The sequence below is a fragment of the Lissotriton vulgaris genome, chromosome 5 (genome assembly GCF_964263255.1).
Source record: "Lissotriton vulgaris chromosome 5, aLisVul1.2, whole genome shotgun sequence".
NCBI classification, from domain to species: domain Eukaryota; kingdom Metazoa; phylum Chordata; class Amphibia; order Caudata; family Salamandridae; genus Lissotriton; species Lissotriton vulgaris.
In genome coordinates, this window is record NC_141693.1 from 1,948,794,297 (window position 1) to 1,948,812,978 (window position 18,682).

Genomic DNA, 18,682 nt, shown 5'->3' on the forward strand with positions numbered 1-18,682 from the left:
CTGCCTTTACCAGGATGCAAAGGGGTGAACTGTGCTGGGACTGTGAGGCAGTGTGCTCCCAACCCCCATTCTGTTTAAAAGGCTTCCTTGAGCCAGCAAGCTGACGAGCTTTGGAGATGCATCTGTGTGCCTGTGAGTGGTACTGTGACCTGAGAGGAACTTGACAGCATTTCCAGCAACCCCAGATGATTTTTCTTTGCTCTCTAATACTGCTGCTCTCTACTGAAGAGGGGCTCAACCCAGAAACACGTGTCTAGAGATATACAGCAATGTCTGCACCGACTTTGGTGAAAAACTCCAGCTATTTTTGAAGTAAGTTTGAACTGTGTACTGCATTTACCAGGATGCAAAGGGGCGAGCTGAGCTGGGACTGTGAGGCAGTGCGCTCCCAACCCCCATTCTGTTTAAAAGGCTCTCTTGAGCCAGCAAGCTAACGAGCTTTGGAGATGCACCTGTGTGCCTGTGAGTGGTACTGTGACCTGAGAGGAACTTGGCAGCATTTACAGCAACCCCAGATGATTTTTCTTTGCTCTCTAAAACTGCTGCTCTCTACTGATGAAGGGCTCAACCCAGAAACCCGTGTCTAGAGATATACAGCAATGTCTTCACCAACTTTGGTGAAAAACTCCAGCTATTTTTGAAGAAAGTTTGAACTGTGTACTGCGTTTACCATGATGCAAAGGGGCGAACTGTGGTGGGACTGTGAGGGCAGTGTGCTCCCATCCCCCATTCTGTTTAAAAGGCTCCCTTGAGCCAGCATGACGACGAGCTTTGGAGATGCACATGTGTGCCTGTGAGTGGTACTGTGACCTGAGAGAAACTTGGCAGCATTTCCAGCAACCCCAGATGATTTTTCTTTGCTCTCTAAAATTGCTGCTCTCTACTGATGAAGGGCTCCACCCTGAAACACATGTCTAGAGATATACAGCAATGTCTGCACCAACTTTGGTAAAAAAGACTCCAGCTATTTTTGAAGTACTGTGCTGGGACTGTGAGGCAGTGTGCTCCCAACCCCCATCCAGGAATAAAACACCTCTGTTCTTAATGCCACGAGTACCTCTACCACGAAGGTAACATCACTACCTTCTAGTGAGAGGCCATCTTGTAGCAGTTTTTGAGTGACTGCATGTCTGCAGTTCTCAGAGATATTTTGTGCTATGTTATGTAACAAATGAATTACAGAATTCAGCGAATACATCGGGAACTATAGAGCCTTTCAAAGCCAGTACATAGGGTATACCTACTCAGCTGCGGAGAATATTCCCTAACATCATGGACGTCTTGGTTTAAAGGTTGTGTTGGGATCTCTGTGAAAGAACGATTGAACAACTCAGTTGACCCATTTAAAATAAGAAACTAACCAACGTTGGTGGCACCATGTCTTGTAGTTTCTACAAATCAGTAGGAATTAAGCATTTGCGGGCAACATAAACTTAGGATGGTGCCAGACTGATTCCAGGCACCCCCTGAGGATATATTGTGCCTTGGACCAGCTAGGTCATACTGCCACCATTAGCCCCCCTAAACTGAGACAGGGAGTGGACAGTTCTGACAACTACTGAACATGACAACCATCTTCCCTCAGGAACCGTGGTGGCAGACCTCGAATGTTTTGCTCTGTCACTTGTGCTCTATTTTTGCTCAGAGAAATATACAAAGACTACACAAAGGGATGTTTTTCAATATTTATTGAACCGTAGTGATTATTGTATAGAAAATAACTGCAGCAATGATTAGTAGACAGAAGCAGACAAAAGTTATAATGAGTGTCAAAATAGTGAATGAAACTAAGAGTTCCACCATCTTCTTGAGACAACTCATATATACATACGTGTACAGTATTATAAGATTCTAGCGTACTCCTACGATGCCAACCCTAATCTACGCGCCTCTATGGCCCCAAGCCAATGGGGAGGTTGAAAGATTCTTTAGGACCCTAAACAACGTAATAAGGTTAGCACATGCCAATCAACAGGTTGTAGATTGGGCCATCTACTCCTTCCTGAGGGAATACCGGCTGACTCCTCATGCTACAATTGAACGAGTCCACAGTCACCTCTGTAGGGGACAGGTGGTCAAAGACTCTATTCCCAATCACAATCAGTGGAAACCCCTACCACTGGTCAATCAACATACACCAAGGAAGCTGAAGACAAATAATGTCAGAGCTAGCACTTGCAGAGGTGCGAAAGTGTCTGACATACAAGTGGGCGATCAGATACTTCCAGGGAGCAAGTTCAGGCTATCTTTTAAGCAACACCAGTGGGTAGTCATCGAGAGGCAGGGCACTAAAGGTATGGCCAGGAGGACAGACTAAGAAGTGACTAGAAATATTTCTAATTTCAAGAGGTTTCATCAGGAACCAACTCATAAGGCAGACAGCGAGAGTCCGGCTGCTGAAGAGATGGAGAAAGAAGAGGATGAATGGACAGTAACCCAGGGTGTAGTTTGTAAATGTAAATGTAAATGTATTTGAGCTTATATAGCGCACAGCTACCCGCAGTGGGTTTCCCGGCGCTTGCTTAGGGAACCCGTCCTGGTATTCCCCTGTGAGATAACCCTCGCAGGGTATCCACAAGGTGAAAGCCAGGCATCCCGCCGCGAGGGGCCGTTGTGGAGATTAAGCAAGCTATTGCCCAGAGTCGCAGAGTGTGAACCCGTGAGTCGAGAAGGCACCGGGGCGAGAATTATCGAGTCCATGAAATTTTTGAGCCCAAGACCCGCCGAGGCGGGGAATTGAACCCTGGTCCAGGGCCGATCTCAGCTTCCGGGTCTGCCGCCTCTAACCCCTGAGCCACACTTCTCCACAACGCATAGCTCCACAAAGTGCACATCGCACTACGCACGCTACGCAAACTGCATAGTGCGGTAGCGAAATGCTGTTCGCACTGATTGCACAGTACCGGATGCTTGTCCCCACTGTGCAATCATTGCAACGGTATTTTACACAGTGCAAGCGGTCGTTTTCTGACGCTCTAATAGATTTGTACTGGAGCATCACCTTTCTCAACGCGGACTGGTAGTTTTTCATCACGAGCGGTTGCCTGCATACTTGACCACTCGCAATGAGAAACCAGACCTCCCCGCTTTGAGAATCTCTCCGGGAGGTTTATTTTCCACGCTCGAGATCGGCAACTTGATGTTGCTGATTGCAAACAAGGAAAAAATCTCGCCGGGATGTTGATTTTGCTCGTTCGTGAGTGCCAACTTGACGTTGAGGACCACGAGCAAGCAACTGACTCCAGTGGAAATATTAATTTTTAAGTACATTAATTTTAGTATATTTGTTAACATGTATATTAAATCTAAATACATTTTTTAAGCTAACTTTATTATTTCATATATTTAACATTCATTTTAATTAAAATTTAAAAAAATCCATATTTTGTACATCTATATTTTTGTTTCAATATTTTTTTGCTTACAATTTTTAATATAAGATGTCGATATTTTTTGACATCAATATTTTTGCATCAATATTTGTGTATAGGGATATTTTGGGAATCAATATTCGATCAGTGAACCAGTCCCTACAATGCAAATGTATGATACTTATAAGATATCCCAGCTAGACCAATAGGCAGTTAGAAAGGGATCAACTTAATAAATAACTCCCCAAGAAAACACAAAATAATGACCACATAACATTCAGTGTGGCCCCCAGAGAGTCCTATTCACAATGTGTAGGACCTTTTCCAAGCTCAAAATACTTAAATTATCTAATTAACGAATGAGGAAATAAGAGACAAAAAAGTGCTACGTTTTACAAATATATGAAAATAAAATTGTTTCAACAAGGGAAGCATACAGCCGTCCCTCAAATAAGACATCTTACCTGCTGATTGTATCCACCCTTCACTCACGTTACTCTCCGACCAACTTGTTGGAGCCACGCTCGGGCAGCATCTAAAGTAGCACTGCTTCCCATGGGCAAGGAAGAAAGATTGTGTGTATTGTCATGCAGCTACTCTAAAGAGCATCATTTATGCAAATTAATTAATTATTGTAACCAATAAAGGATGCTTATGACGAAAATTATAATTACAAAGTCACTTCAAAAAAGAAGAGGGGAATTCAATAAAATGCAGCTGCCCGAGGCCACCGCAGGAGGCCACTCAAGAGGGCGGCCCTCTAGTGCCCTCGGGCATTCCACACCCTCCTTTCCTCCCATAGGAGCAGGGACTCTCAGGGAGTCCCCTCCTGGGCGCGGGCAGTGCTGCGTCATGTCCTGTGCGCTAGGCGGGGCGAGGGGTATATATCCCCCCCTCGCCATGCCGACGACCTCTTTGTCGTCGCACCGGACACACGTGGCCGCTGCCTCGCGGGACATACCGTCTTGAGGGATTGTTCAAGAACACCTTTCCAAGTATTGCGAGGGGTCGGTCAGGAATCCTGTCCCATCGGGGAGGAGGTTAGTTGTGTCACCCTCGCCAATTACGAGGCTCTGGTCTGGGGGTTGATCGCGATCCCCCGGGCAACCCCTCCCCCCCCACCGCGCTGGTGCAGTGTTGGACAGAGTTGGCATCCCACGGAGATTAACCTCCAAGCCCATTTGGTCGACCCCTGGGCAGTCGAGGTTACTGCACTATCACGGTGTCCGGTCAGTGTCCCAGGGTCACAACCCCTCCTTGCGCTCGTTGTCCGTTGGGCGATCTGCTAAACACGCCCGGGTGCTGGCTGCTAGAGTGGGTGCATATCTTGAATTTAGCAGGGAGGTGGCGTCCCTTTAAGACGGTGCAACAGGGTAGGAACGCGGCTTGGGGGGGGGGGGCGGAAGAAAGCACATAAGCTGGGGACGCAGATGTTTCAACCAACAACCCTCTGCCACTCCCCCAGTGTAAAAGCCTCACCCGGATCTCTGGGGGGGGACCATCTGGCGGCCGGTTTTCGTGCCTCGCTTCTCTCACTCCAGCCCTCTCGCACGGCCGGCATGGACCTGTCGTGTATTATGGGTCTTGATTGCGGCATGGGCTGCGTGAGAGGTGTGTCCGTTAGTGGACAATTGGAGCAACCCCGGTTCTAATCTTCGGGGCGGCTCAATTAATAGAGCTGCAAACTTTGGCCATGGGGACAGTAGTTCGATCCTGAGCGAGGGCTCTACCAAACGATGCAGGGCTAGAAACAATGGTAACACGTATTTGTGCTAGGGGGGCCTTTAAATAGCACAAGGCGCCTGATCCCTCAGAGGAGGAGCGGGGTTCCAGATTTTGCTGTGACTCGATTGTTGGTGTAGGCGAGTGCTGCCGCTTTACTTTGCTGGAACTCGCGAGTGCCTACGCTGTTGGGAGGGCACAAGCGCGATCTAACACGACGCCCATTGCGCTAAGGCCTAAGCAAGTACAATTCCACCTTCACCAGGGATAGTAGCCGAGGACCTGGGCGGGGGTCTCACTGTTCGCTCGGTGCTGGGGGGTCTTGGTCAGATTGTGGTACAATCCCCTGGGTGAATGTGCCAATGGGCGGACGTGATTGCCTAGTAGGCAAGTTCTACAGCTGTTAGGATGCGGTCAACCACCCAGTATCAGTGGTGCAGGGGCGGATTATTTACAAAATGCATAGTTTGCCATTGCATAGGTGTTACATTCTGTATATTATTCATATACACTGTCCCTTTAATCCTCACTTGTTTTCCTTTGAGTGTTCTTTAGAACACCTATGACTCTCTGGCTTCAGAGCAGTTATTTCTGTTCCTGAAGGCCAAGGAGCTGCATATCTCTGTTGCTGTGCTGCTGTTATTAAAACCTAACTTAAAGGTTCATCTGTTTCCTGTGGATATGTAACAAAATTTGGCGACGAGGGAAAACTACTTGCTTTTCTACATTCAGCAGCACAGGTGTGGAGCAAATTTTTGGTGGAAATTTCTACTCTGGAAGTCCGGCCGATTTTACCTTAAGGTGACCACTATTCGTTAAATAATTGAAGTTTGCCTTTATTTTTTATGAAATCGGCGTTTTCAGTGCTCCTACCAACACTGATTTGCACAATTTCAACATTTTGGACTGTTTTTAACTTTGTTTACCTTTGAATTTATCCGGTAAAGAACGTGACTTTCACGGACGACACGTCAGACTACTTTGTTATTTCTTACACGTCATCCGAAGAAGAAAAGAACCAGCTGTGTTCATTCCAACGGAGCGTCACTGGGAAGTGTCATCCAAAGAAGAAAAGAACCAGGTGTGTTCATTCCAACGAAGCGTCACTGCAAGGCTGAGCTAGCGCGTTGTCTTCAGATCACGCTACGAGCGCAATTACGTCATTCCGCTACGTGGCGGCCATTTTGGATGTTGTTTCGTTTCTATGGCAACAAATTACAGAGTCTGACGAGCTTCGTGAATTAGTCTGACGAGCTAAGGTTTTACAAGGAAACGCATTTTATTCCTATTTTCATCTTTATTTTAAACGTCTGGGAATACATGTAAGTGGATTTGACTATATTTTAAATGGATTTAGCTTTATTTCAATTTTCACGAATCTAAAAAAAATTGGAACTGGAACTGGCATACAAGAAAACTTACATCAGAAATTAATATTTAGTAACTAGAACTGGCATTCTAAGAAGAATTGCAATTATTTTATTTTTTATTTTACTCATTACATTTTAAACATAATTTTATGATACCATTTTCATTGTAGTTTTCTCAACATATTACAAAATGCAATTTGTGCCACCAGAAAAGTTTCTTCAGAACAAGGGCGATCCTCCTATTCCTTGGACACGTTGGAAAGAAGAGTTTTTCAATTACATGAAGGCTATTGATGGTGAACGTATGGGTTCTGAGAGAAAAAAAAGCATTCTCTTACACTGTTTGGGTTCTGAAGGACAGATGATCTTTAGAGCTTTACCTCCTATTTCCCCTGTGGATGGTGAAGGTGAAGGTACTAATGTTTATAAAGAAGCACTTATTCGCATCGAGAAAAGATTCAAACCTGTGTCAAATATTGCGTTAAATAGGTATACATTTTATACACGTGCACAACAAGATACAGAATCTTTTGATGAGTTTATGACTGCGTTAAGGTCATTGTCTATACATTGTAATTTTGGTAGTATATGCGATGAAATGTTGAGAGACCAAATAATTGTCCATGTTAAAAACAACAGCCAGAGAGTCATAGGTGTTCTAAAGAACACTCAAATCACCCTGTTACAGTATAGTACGCTTAGCATGGAGGATTTCATGCGCTGTATTCCGGGCCTGAAGCCGGGATCCCAGGTGCGAGTCCGGTGTGAGGCGCAAACATCGTGCGAGTCACATCAAATCAATACATTGAACGTGTGCCTCTGAAATGCGATTGGAAAGCACTCTGAGATCTTTGGGGGAGTTTGTGCCAAGTTTTCAATGTAAGGAAGTATGTTGCAGCAAGTGATTTCTAGCCCGTCTTGACCAGCACCCATATGTCCTTGGCGTCTTTTGGGGGACTAGGCCTCTCATACAAAGTACTGCCATGGCTCAGCGCCCACGGGACTTTATGGCCCTTTAATTTTGGAGGAGCTGGAAGCCCAGCTTGGCGCCGTCAACTGTACCAACAAACGTTGTGTCACCTGTGCCTGTGTTGAGACCTACTTGCCCCCGCAGTTACTGCTAACGACCGTGACATGTTTAAGATGCAAGTGCGGGAGGACACTCATGCCTGAGCCCTGCTTCCTGCATTGTAAATATTGCAGGCCCGAAACAGCGGCAGCAGTAGGGAGGGAGACAGTCCTCACTCCCCTGTAGCCAGCCATCAAGAGGTCCCGCTAGGGTGGTGATTAATGATGTTGACAAGGTCGGGCACTGAGGTAGTTTCCACGGCGCTGTGGCGTGTTTCTCTGTACCATCAATGTTGACTCGGGATGGTGTTTACTACCAGGGTCCCAACCTGTAGCTTTATCCTGGGATCCGGTCAAGGTACAGCTCAATAGTCTCGATCTGTGTCCCACTTTTGCCAAGCTGGGAGGCCCGCAAGGTTAGCCTTTTAAATCTTTATGTCCCAAGTACGGCCGTATCTACACTCCAGGCGCTTATATGGCAGCCCCCTCTGAGGGCTAGGCCGCGCTTGTAGTGCTTTGAGGGCCAAAGGGCATCGCATCTCATGTTGTAAAGGACACTTATGAAGAATGTTACGGCCTCCTCCTCGCAGCGCTAGAGGCGCGCAAATTCCTCTAGACACCCTGCCCCCATGCTGCGAAGTGAATAGGAGGCGCCTTATCACTTCGTAACATCAATTATTATCATAGTGTATTCCCCTTTGAAATATGGTCACGGTTTCTGGAAGAGAGGTTTTAAACTTGGTGAAGCGTCAATTCAAACCAACAATGTGACTGCCTGCACACATGTGTACATGATAATTTGGCACATGATTAGAAAAGGAATGTGTGCCGACATTGAGCACCAAGTTTAGGGGAGAGGACTGCCGACTTTGGGGCTGGAGACCATTGTTCGAGCCTCGGGATCGTGTCCACATCCTGCTACTCAGGGCGAATAACCTATTCTCCCCGTGCCAGAAGGATGGGTAATGTAATACGGTGTTCATGTATTCACTACAACGTGTCCACATCCTGTAATTCAGGGCAACTCGCTTAATCTCCCCATGCCAGTAGAATGTGTGATGTAAATACAGTGCTCATGTATGTGCCCCAATACCCGTGGGCGAGTTTGTGCCAATACGATTAAGGGCGTGGCCTAAAGCACACACTAAAAATTGGTGCTTAGCACAGTGCGCCGCCCGGGTGGCTTTTACTTAGTTGGTCATTGCACGGTGCTGCATGATACCACACTTAATAGCATACCTACGACAACTCACGATTGTTGGCTTTGTCAATGTTTGCTAGTTGCATAAGATACATAAGTAGCAACAATGGCCTGGACACCAGGACAGTGTTGCTGCTCCAGAGTTTCGCAAAGTGAAGGGAGGCCCAGCGGGAATATGACTAGAGATTTCCCTGCCCCCAACAACGCTCACCGGGCTTGAACTTACACACTAGTGTGAGGAGAGCAGTGTGAGCACAAACACATGGTTACCTTCGCACTACTCACTGGAATTTTGGAAGGTGCCAATGAGGTTGTACACTGCAACTCATACTAAAAACAATCCAAACCCCACCCGCGGGGATAAGGTACATTGGTTAGTGCATTTGCCATCCTGTGCAAGTTTAGATGTGCAAAGTTTAGGGAACACTGTACTAGGAGGTTAGTGGGGTATGTTAATGACTATGCTGGAGTGTAAGTGACTCATCATAGCTCCTGCAGAGACACATGGTTGGCCCATGAGCCAGAGTTAAGCACTGAAGTCATTTACATGCATTAGCGACCAGGGGCAGAGTCAACAGTCCTGGCTTGTGGTAGGTTTAATTTTACAGGTAGATTACATACCTGGTTGCATGAACGAAGACACAGGACTATGCGAAGAAATATTTCAGCTTCGTTTGGCCTGTCAAATGGGGAGGATCTGCCCAATAAATGAACACACTTGTTTTTATTAAGTACTTGTTGCAGGTAGAAGGGGCGATCACCATGATAGGTGCTTGTGAAATAATTTTGGCTGATGAACCTCCAGGCTGAGACATGCTCCTGGTCATGTGCACCAGAAGAAATGTGTATCCTGCATCAAGCAGCCACATGGCGGCTTGCTGCTTGCATGTTCGGGTGTCCTTTCATACAAAATGTTTTGTCCTTTAATTGATGCAATGGCCAACATCATCAAGTCTACCTGTGCTAAATTTGTCCAAGCGATTTCTGGTCCGTGGCACAGTTACATACTTGTACCCCCAGCGCGTGGGACAGCATGCCATGCAGGAGCAAGGGGTGTTCTAAAACAGAGGGGCCGCCTGATGGGATCCCGGGCAGATAGCGGCAAAAGTGTCATGGTTAGTAGTTGTGATGCAGGATTGGCAGCATGGTAGGAGCAACATGGGGTGCGAAATGCACTGATGTAGACTTGTGGAGGAAGATGGCGGCCGACTAAGACGTTCGGTCAGGAGCTCCGACTTCACCGATGCATAATTGAAAACTAACTACACTTTTTCATCTACTTTTCAAAAAATGACAATCACACAATAGCTATTTTACCTGGTGTACCCTGGTGTACCCTGGTGCTCGCTGGTGACTCCAAGGGATCCGGCATGCAAGTTTGCCCTCGCTGGAGCACCTCTGAAGTAAGCATGACGCCGCACGCCGGGACGCCGTACGCCGGGACCTGGGCGGCGGCGCTGGATGCAAGCAGAAACTATCGGAAGGCATTGGGGAGGATTCCCTTCTTGTTCCGGGGGAATCTAGGCAGTGGCAGCAGCCCTGGAAACAGATGCGGCACCATAGAGACGGTGGAAACTGATTTAATAACAAACTCGCTGTATTTTCAAGTAGTGAAGGGGAGAGGCTTCTGAGCTGACGGGAACTCCTCCAACACTACTGATAGCAAGAAGTACAGAGACCCAGGCTTGAAAAAGGCAACATCAGCGAAGGAACCAGATCCGGCGAGGCGCCAAAAATCACTCACTATCCTAGAGGAGACTGACTGCCAAATACGACCAGAAAGGGGGGTCCTGCTGACATCTAAAGCCGGATCGAGCTGTCAAGAACCTAAGCCCCAACAGGAAATCAAGAGGACAATCTACTCGTCCATGATTAAGGTACAGGGGGGAAAAGGAGGTGAGAGGGCTGTTGCTCCGGATTTGATCGTTGGGTGCAAACAATTTAACTTTGCAGAGGACGGTGGAGAGGTGGTGAGGGGAAGTGAGAGGGCAAATAAAGAGACAGTATTCAGAGCAGATACCTCAGATATACCAGAAAATAGAAAAGCGGAGGGGGGTAAAGACAAGCAATCCCTCAGTGAGAGTGGCGGTAAAGTGAAATCTTCCTATTGCCTCAGAAATAGACAATTTTCAAAACAAAACTTTCCGCCAATAAAACAGACCGTGGCCCCTAGGTGCAAAAAAACCAAACAGAGAGGGTCTCCTAACATCGAAAGCCTATCGCAAAGTATAAAGACCAGAGCAGCAAAGGCGAAAGAGCAAGGAAAACCGCAATCAGAACAGAAGGTTAAAGTAACCCCCTCTTTAAGATCTTTTTTTAAAGTTCAGCAGCTGGTTCAAGTCAGGGGCAGCTACACTGCCCAGCAAGATAAGAACAAGCCTCCTAATCCTCTACTGAGCAAAACTGTAAGACTAACTCCTGTAATGAATGAGGGAGTGGAAATGGCAAATTCAAATGATAAAGTACAGGCAATAAGTAAAACCATAAGTAGGGGGAATATCCACACGAAGCTCCTCGATTGGAGTCAGTATCGAATCCTATCACCCCTCACACAACAGAACCTCCTGAAGCGGCTGTAATCAAACCAAGGAATGACTCCCTCATTGTTAATCAGACCGAAAAACTCATGGTAAAATTCATGGATAAAATAATGGGTGAAATGAGGGAGAGATTTACAGTGTCAGAAACTAACCAGAATAAAATACATACATGAAATGTGTGAAAATTTAGACCAAAACCTTAACGAACTTGGAGAAAGAGTCACCGCGGTTGAATCCACAGTAGAGACTCTCAGCAAAAAAGTGGACGTAAACCATAAAGATATAAGCTCGCTAAAAGACAGCGACAGAATTATCAAAGAAAAACTAGAATCGCTAGAAAACCAAGCCAGAAAAAACAATTTAAGAATACTAAGCGTCCCAGAAAATCTGGAAGGGACGGACATTAAGAAATGTATCATCTCCCTGTTAGAAGATTTTTTCCCCTGGACCAAAGAGAACAACCTGATGGAGGGTATTCAAAGGGTCCACAGAGATCCCTTTGGAAAGAGCAAAGAAAGAAGGACACCAAGAAAAATCTTAATTAATTTTAAGACTTATACACTAAAAGAAAAAATCTTAAGTGAAGGCTTAAAAAATGGAACAGTGAAAAAAGATAATAGGTCTTTTAGAATCCGCTCTGACATGTCCAAAGCCACACAGGACAGACAGTAGGAACTGGGGCAGTTCATGCAGGAATTAAAATCCCTCGGGCCACAGTACAAAATATTATTATTATTATTATTATGTTTCTTATATAGCGCCAGAATCGACCCCCGAATGGGGTATCTCCGCGCTTGCCTTGGGAACCCGTCCTGGCTTTTCCCTGTGAGTTAGCCCCTACAGGGCATCCCCAAGGTGAAAGCCAGGCATCCCGCCGCGGGGGGCCGTAGTGGAGATTAAGCAAGCTTAATGCCCAGAGTTGCAGAGTGTGAACCCATGATTAGGTCAGGCACCGAAGCGAGAATTATCGAGTCCATGGACATTTGTGCTCAAGACCCTGCCGCTTAGGGAATTGAACCCTGGTCCCGGGTCTGACCTCTGCTTCAGGGTCTGCCTGCTCTAACCAGTGAGCCACACTTCTCCACGAAATGAAGTTCCCCACTGCCCTCCGGATTATGTGGCGGAACAAAATGCATAATATAAGGGACCTCAAAGAGGTAGAAACCTTCATTGAACAGATTAAGGACCAATTACGAACGGAGAAATAAAAAACAAAAAAAAAAGAGGAAAGAAAAATGGAAAGTGATATTTTTAATCTTAGGTGAAATAGGAGCTCAAAAATGGGCAAAGATACCGCCCAGAAAGAAGAAGGGAGGCTTCCTCAGGGTGGGAGAAATTAAAAACCACAAAAAATCACTACCACAAAGTAAAACTAGACCACGGGTGGGGAGCAAAATAGGGAAAAAAAAAAGAAAAAATTTCCTCTTCAACTAAAATAAAGGAGTTATCGGGAACCCATAAAGCACAAACTAACCTAGAATACACAAACAAATTACGACAAAACAGAAAAAAATCAATGTTCTCTCGTGGAATGTCAACAGCCTTAGAACGATCAATAGAAGGATTAGAATTCTTGGATATTTGAAGGAAGCTGACAGTGAAATAATCATACTGCAAGAGACCCATCTATTAAGCACGGAGTGGGATCAAATAGTAAAAAAATTAAACTGAGTGGATGTATGTGTATGTACCGAACAAGATTGTAATATAAAAGGGGTAGCAATCATCATTAAAAAATCACTTAAAGCCAAGATCGAATATAAGTCGGTGGATACCAAGGGAAGATGGGCTGTTGTCAGAGTAAGATTAGACAATAATATGTTCTCTATAGTTGGTTACTATGGCCCAAACTTGGACGATCCGATCCCTCTTCAAAAACTATACTCGGAGCTTTTATCCACCTCTGCCCCCATAATACTAGGTGGTGACTATAACATCTTACTTGATCCCAAAACGGACAGATCTTCCCCTAGTAAACATATAAACCTACCTAAGATGAGGGAATGGCTAGGAAACTATAAAAAAGACTTAGATTTGATGGGCATGTGGAAACAAAAGGGAGACAACAGGCAGCCATTTACATACCACAACAAAAAATTGGGTCATAGATCCAGAATTGATTTCTTTCTGTTAAATAAGAGCCTATTAGGTAGCGTGAGAAGCATTGAGCACATACCAGCCCACCTGTCTGATCACTCGGCAGCCCAATTATCCCTATATATTACAAATAACAATACACCACCAAGGTGGACAGTTGATCGGACTTTACTGTCTGATTCGAAATGTATTGATGAATTAATAAAGGCTTCTGAAAACGTCTTTGAGGACAATCAAGTCGGTGCGTCAAAACAAACTATCTGGGACACTTATAAGGCTGTCATCAGGGGGAAACTGCTAAATCTGGGAGCCTACAAGTCTAAAATCAAGAAACAGGAAATCAGAACTATGGAAAATGACATTAAACTAATGGAAGAGCAAATTGCGGCAGGAAGCCCCACAGAGCCAAAAGAAACACTAGAAAAAAAGGACAGAGAGCTTAAGGAGAAATTAACCGACTACCTGGAGAACATAGTGAGAAAAAAATGGGACGCAAGCAAAATGTCAAATAACGAATATGGGGAAGGCTGCGGAAAAATGCTGGCGTGGAGAACTAAAACAGACCAAACAAGGAATAAAATATCTTGTATTCAGAACAACCAAATGATATCAAGTTTTGACGACTCCGTAATAATGCAGGAGTTTGCAATGTTTTTTTCCAATTTATACAAAGAAGATATGAATTTAACTGATGATCACATGTTATCTTGTAGGCTATCTATCACTTATAGTTTCCTTTAATGGTAAAGGGCATAATAGGGTCATGGAAGCTTGCACTTACATGTCCACCCCTTGATATAATGCACCCGGCCTCCTGGACTTTAGGAAGTCTTCCTTAGGGGTGACTGGCATATATCAAAGATACTGCATAGACTTTCACATGGTGAGGGCAACGTCAAGTTCGAGCAGTTTGCACTGCTCCTGTATTCTGCAATGGCAGGCCTGCTGTCAGTAGTTTCAAGGGATACTCAGGGTGGTACAAACAGTGCTGCAAGCCCCAGGGACCCCTTTACCACTCATGCCCTTGGTACTACTGGTACAGTATACTGGGGACTTATAGGGGTAAAGTCCTTGCCAATTTAGGCTACCAATTCACACATAACAGTTTTGGGAAAATATCATTGGCACTGTGGTTTGGTTAGCAGGCTCCAGTGCTCCAGTGTTCTGTCACAGTCGAAAACCAGAATCTGTTAGTCCAACTGGGGGCAAAACACCCTGTTTTCTTACAGAGATACCCCAAAACACTCTATAACAAACACCCTGTTTTCTTACAGAGATACCCCAAAACACTCTATAACCAACAAAATGCTCTTTCCACTTACAAAGCTATGTAAACATATTCTGCAAATACTACTAGCCTTATTTTGTACTTGTATATAATCCAAACTCATGAAAATGTTACAAAATAAGCCCCCGGGTATTGTGTATGGTGCTAGCTACAATAGCAGATGTCAGGTGGAGATGACATGGGGCACCCTGACATCAATTTGGCCAGGCTGCTGGTTAATACCAATGACAGCATGACAGGATCGTCCCAGTGAACTATAGGTTGTTTACAACAGGTATACACCTATCTTCTTATTGGTAGACAAAATGTTGGTGTGCTTCCTAGCTATCAGTAGCCATCTTTGTAATGATGTGGCTTGTAGCTTTTTAAACACATTTTGTTCCTGGATAGGGTCAAAAACTGGTAAAGAAAATAGGGAAGAAGTGGAACTTAAAATGTGCCAAGAGTCAAAAAATGTTGTCCAGGTCTATAGTTAAGACTGCTCATCGTAAGTGCAGAGAAAATTTGCTAGTTACATTTTGCATTCTCCCTCTATTTATGCTCCAGCTGATCTGTCCTTTTCTTTAGCTTTTTTTCTATAGTGCGAACTCGGCCTAAGGGCATCAGAGCGCTTTACATCAGCACCAGGTTACATTACACAAGGTTAGAATTTCTTTATATAGGCATGGGAAGATAAAGTGAATTCACAGGATGTTGATCCAACCCCAGGACTCCTGATTTCCCAGTACCATAGTCGCCAGCCCTGACCTGTTTAGGCCTCATCTCCTGCCCTACAAGCTCTTTCCTTTCAGTCTACTAATTCACCTGCGACATATTCCACTGAAGTCTCCCCTACACCCCCTCCTCAGCCATCATGTTCAATAACCCTAGGAAGTACCTGCTTTGGGCTTTGCTCATTCTTAACCTCCACAGGCTACATTCGCCTGCAGCCTCTGTAACTCGTCCTGTGTCTGGATCTTCCAGTGTCCCTCTTCAGCCCTGTTATGTCTGTCTTACACTCTCCGAATCCGTTGACCACAGTCTGTATGCAAGTCTTGGTCTGTTACTCTTTCAGTTTTGATAATTTTAGTATCTTTAATGTTCGTCATCATCTTCCCAGGTTGATGGTTTCCCAAGCCCCATTTATCCCAGCCTTTATCTGGCTCTGTCTATTTTCTCGGACAGTGTCACCAGGTCTGTTACACTCCTGGTTTCTGTCTTCCTCACAGTAACCTTTCATAGGTATGTCATGCTTTCCGACATCATCATTCCTCTTACTTTCCTTAATTCATGGCCTTCTACTTTTCTCCCAGGCCATGTCATGTACCCTCTCCATATCCCTGCTGTCTTTATCATGAAACCTCTTTGCATTACTCTTAGAGCCTCGATCTAGTCATACGTCTGTCCCAAGACTCCTAGGGGCAGATTTACAATCCCCTTGCGCCACTTTTGCGTCATTTGTAACATGGGAAAAGTGACGCAAAAGTGGCGCAAAGGGCTTGTAAATCTGCCCCCTAGTCTTGCTCTTTGCTGCTGCACTCTCAGCTCACTCTGTTTTACTTTTCCTCCCTGCTTTGTCATGATGTGTCCCACTTACCTCTCCAGCTTTCATTGACTTCCACCTCTACTTACAGTGAGCATCCAGGAACGTGAGCACCTCCCCCTTGGCATAGGCGGCTCCTAGCAGTCTAGCAGACACTAGCCCTTTCCTCTCTGCTTGCCGCAGGACTTTAACTATCTGAAGCTGCTTCACAAACGTGTCCAGTGGCTCCTTCAGGGAATCTGCAAAGAGAAGCAATGGGGAAGCAGCTGACAACAAGCACAGGCACAGGTAAAAGGCGAGGACTGCTACCCCAGCCTAGACCTATGCTAGGACTACTCCCATGGCTTGATACTATCGGGAAAATCAGGCTGCAGTAAGAACAACGAAATCACTAAACAATTGATACCACTTAACAGTCTGAAAACATGTTTAAATAGATTTTCATCTCTAGCCAAGCCAGAAAGCAGGGAAAGTCACTGATGTACCCTACTATTTGACAACTCAAAGGATAAAACCAGGTATGTTCACTCACGGCTGCTTGAGACATTCGAGCAGTAGCACTCTAAACATATACACATCTTGTTCAAATAAAACCCCGGTGTATTAAAATAAACTAGATTCACATATCCAGGAACAATAACAACCGTTGGGTTAACACCATTTACCATGTCAGCCCTCTGCATGCCTAGAGAGGCTTGTTTTGTTTTCTGCAAATATCTTATTGGTCTCCTGTGCTTTTTTTCGGAGCTGAGTTGTAGCTGCAAATTAGGATTAGCAGCAATCAAATGTGAAGATTTGTATCAGTAAGTGAAAGTAGATGTCTGTGGTTAGGATGTTCTGTATCTTAGACCCCTGCAAGCCCCTCTATACTGAGGGAAGAAAATGGAGGGGAGGCAGGAGAGGGTGGGCAGGCAATTCCTGTCATGCTCAGTTGTGGAGAGCTTCTCCCGCAGGGGATTTCCATTTATAGTCATAAGTGCTGAATAGTCCTGCCCATGTGCGGGGACTCCGGAGCAGTTGTTATGTATATATATATATATATATATATATATATATATATATCTTCTTAAGTGTAGATTTTCACCTTTCTTCAGGAAGGCCTGCAAAGACACTTAAGAAAGAAAAACTGATTATGGCAACATTGGCCATATTCTTCATCTTGAAGGGAAAAAAGGGGCCACAATAAAGTAATTTCCAGATAATGTTAGTGCCAAACTTAGTGCCAAATAGTATAAATATCCTTCACAAACCCTTTTTTATGATTGAGATGAAAGGAGCAGAACAGAATAGCCCCATAGGCTGCCATTATATATATATATATATATATATATATATATATGTGATCAAGGTCACCGTGGAGTGACCGAAACGCGTCATGCTGGCGAAATCGTGTGAATAAACTTGAGAAAAATTACATCTTAGCGCTGTGGAGTGGTTTGTACCTGTTGCATCCGTTGTGGCGGATAGGATCTTTGTCCTGACTTGAGGCAGCGGAACAGGACTTTGAATTGCATATATATATATATATATATATATATATATATATATATATATATATATATATATATATATATATATATATATATATATATATATATATATATCCAGCAACTTGGACGTACGAGGTAATGAGACTCGGGTTGCCCTGAACAATTTACTTGGGAGAGCATCGCTTTGAAAGTTGGTAACAAGATGGCAGTTTGGTTGGGCACCCGTCTTACTTATGTTAAAGAGAACCCTCCCATTTCGCTGCGTTCCCAGTTTGGCTTCACCGCAACAGGTTTGAAGTTTATATGGGCTAACGTGAACACAAGTGTGATTCCTAGGTGGGTTTCACACTGAAAGCAATTGAAAGTGCAAAATATACATTGTTTTTGACAATTTTGCATAAAAATTAAACAAGCCAAGTATGGAAGACGATATGGAAGCACGGAGGAGGCTGAGAGCCACAACTATGTTTGTCAAATCAGCAGACCAAGTACACGCTCGGGAGAGAGCGTTGGCACCCACTTCCTTACATCAAAAATATGTTACATTGGAGAAAATAATGAGAAAAGAAATTTCCAAATGGTGGGAAGCGATTACTTTGGAAAAATATCAAGAGGAGAAGTGAGTCTCAAGGGGGCTCAGAATCCTTATCGCCCCCTCTTATGAGGATCCAGACCCGGAGTTAGCAGATGAATGGGCACATAATCTGTTGGACTGTTCTAACCGGATGCTTTCTATACTCATTAAGTATGCCCGGAAGCAATGGGCCTCTGTGTTGAAAGCAATTCCTGAACTTAAGGATGAAATTCAGAAGGAGGAGAAGGCGGAAACCTTTACAAGTAAAATGGAGGAAATCCGCAAAAGAATTGACAAACACGAAGAAAAAATTATCACCAAAAAGGAAAGAAAGTTTCTAAGGGATACAATAGACTACCAGTCGGGTAGAATATTTACCTTTAGTAGGAAATATGACAATGCAAATCGCAAGGGAGCCTCTGAAAACTTGGTTCAGGCA

The 18,682-nt window shown here is 44.6% G+C and overlaps 1 protein-coding gene across 1 annotated transcript in view; it reads right to left on the reverse strand.

The window, feature by feature from the left end:
- Positions 1-18,682, reverse strand: part of LOC147717834 (polypeptide N-acetylgalactosaminyltransferase 6-like) — a 470,804-nt gene that overhangs the window by 368,064 nt on the left and 84,058 nt on the right. Inside the window, exon 4 of the mRNA XM_086919886.1 lies at positions 16,269-16,418. Within this exon, the coding sequence (XP_086776012.1) occupies positions 16,269-16,418 (150 nt within the window). The remainder of the gene's footprint in view (positions 1-16,268; positions 16,419-18,682) is intronic.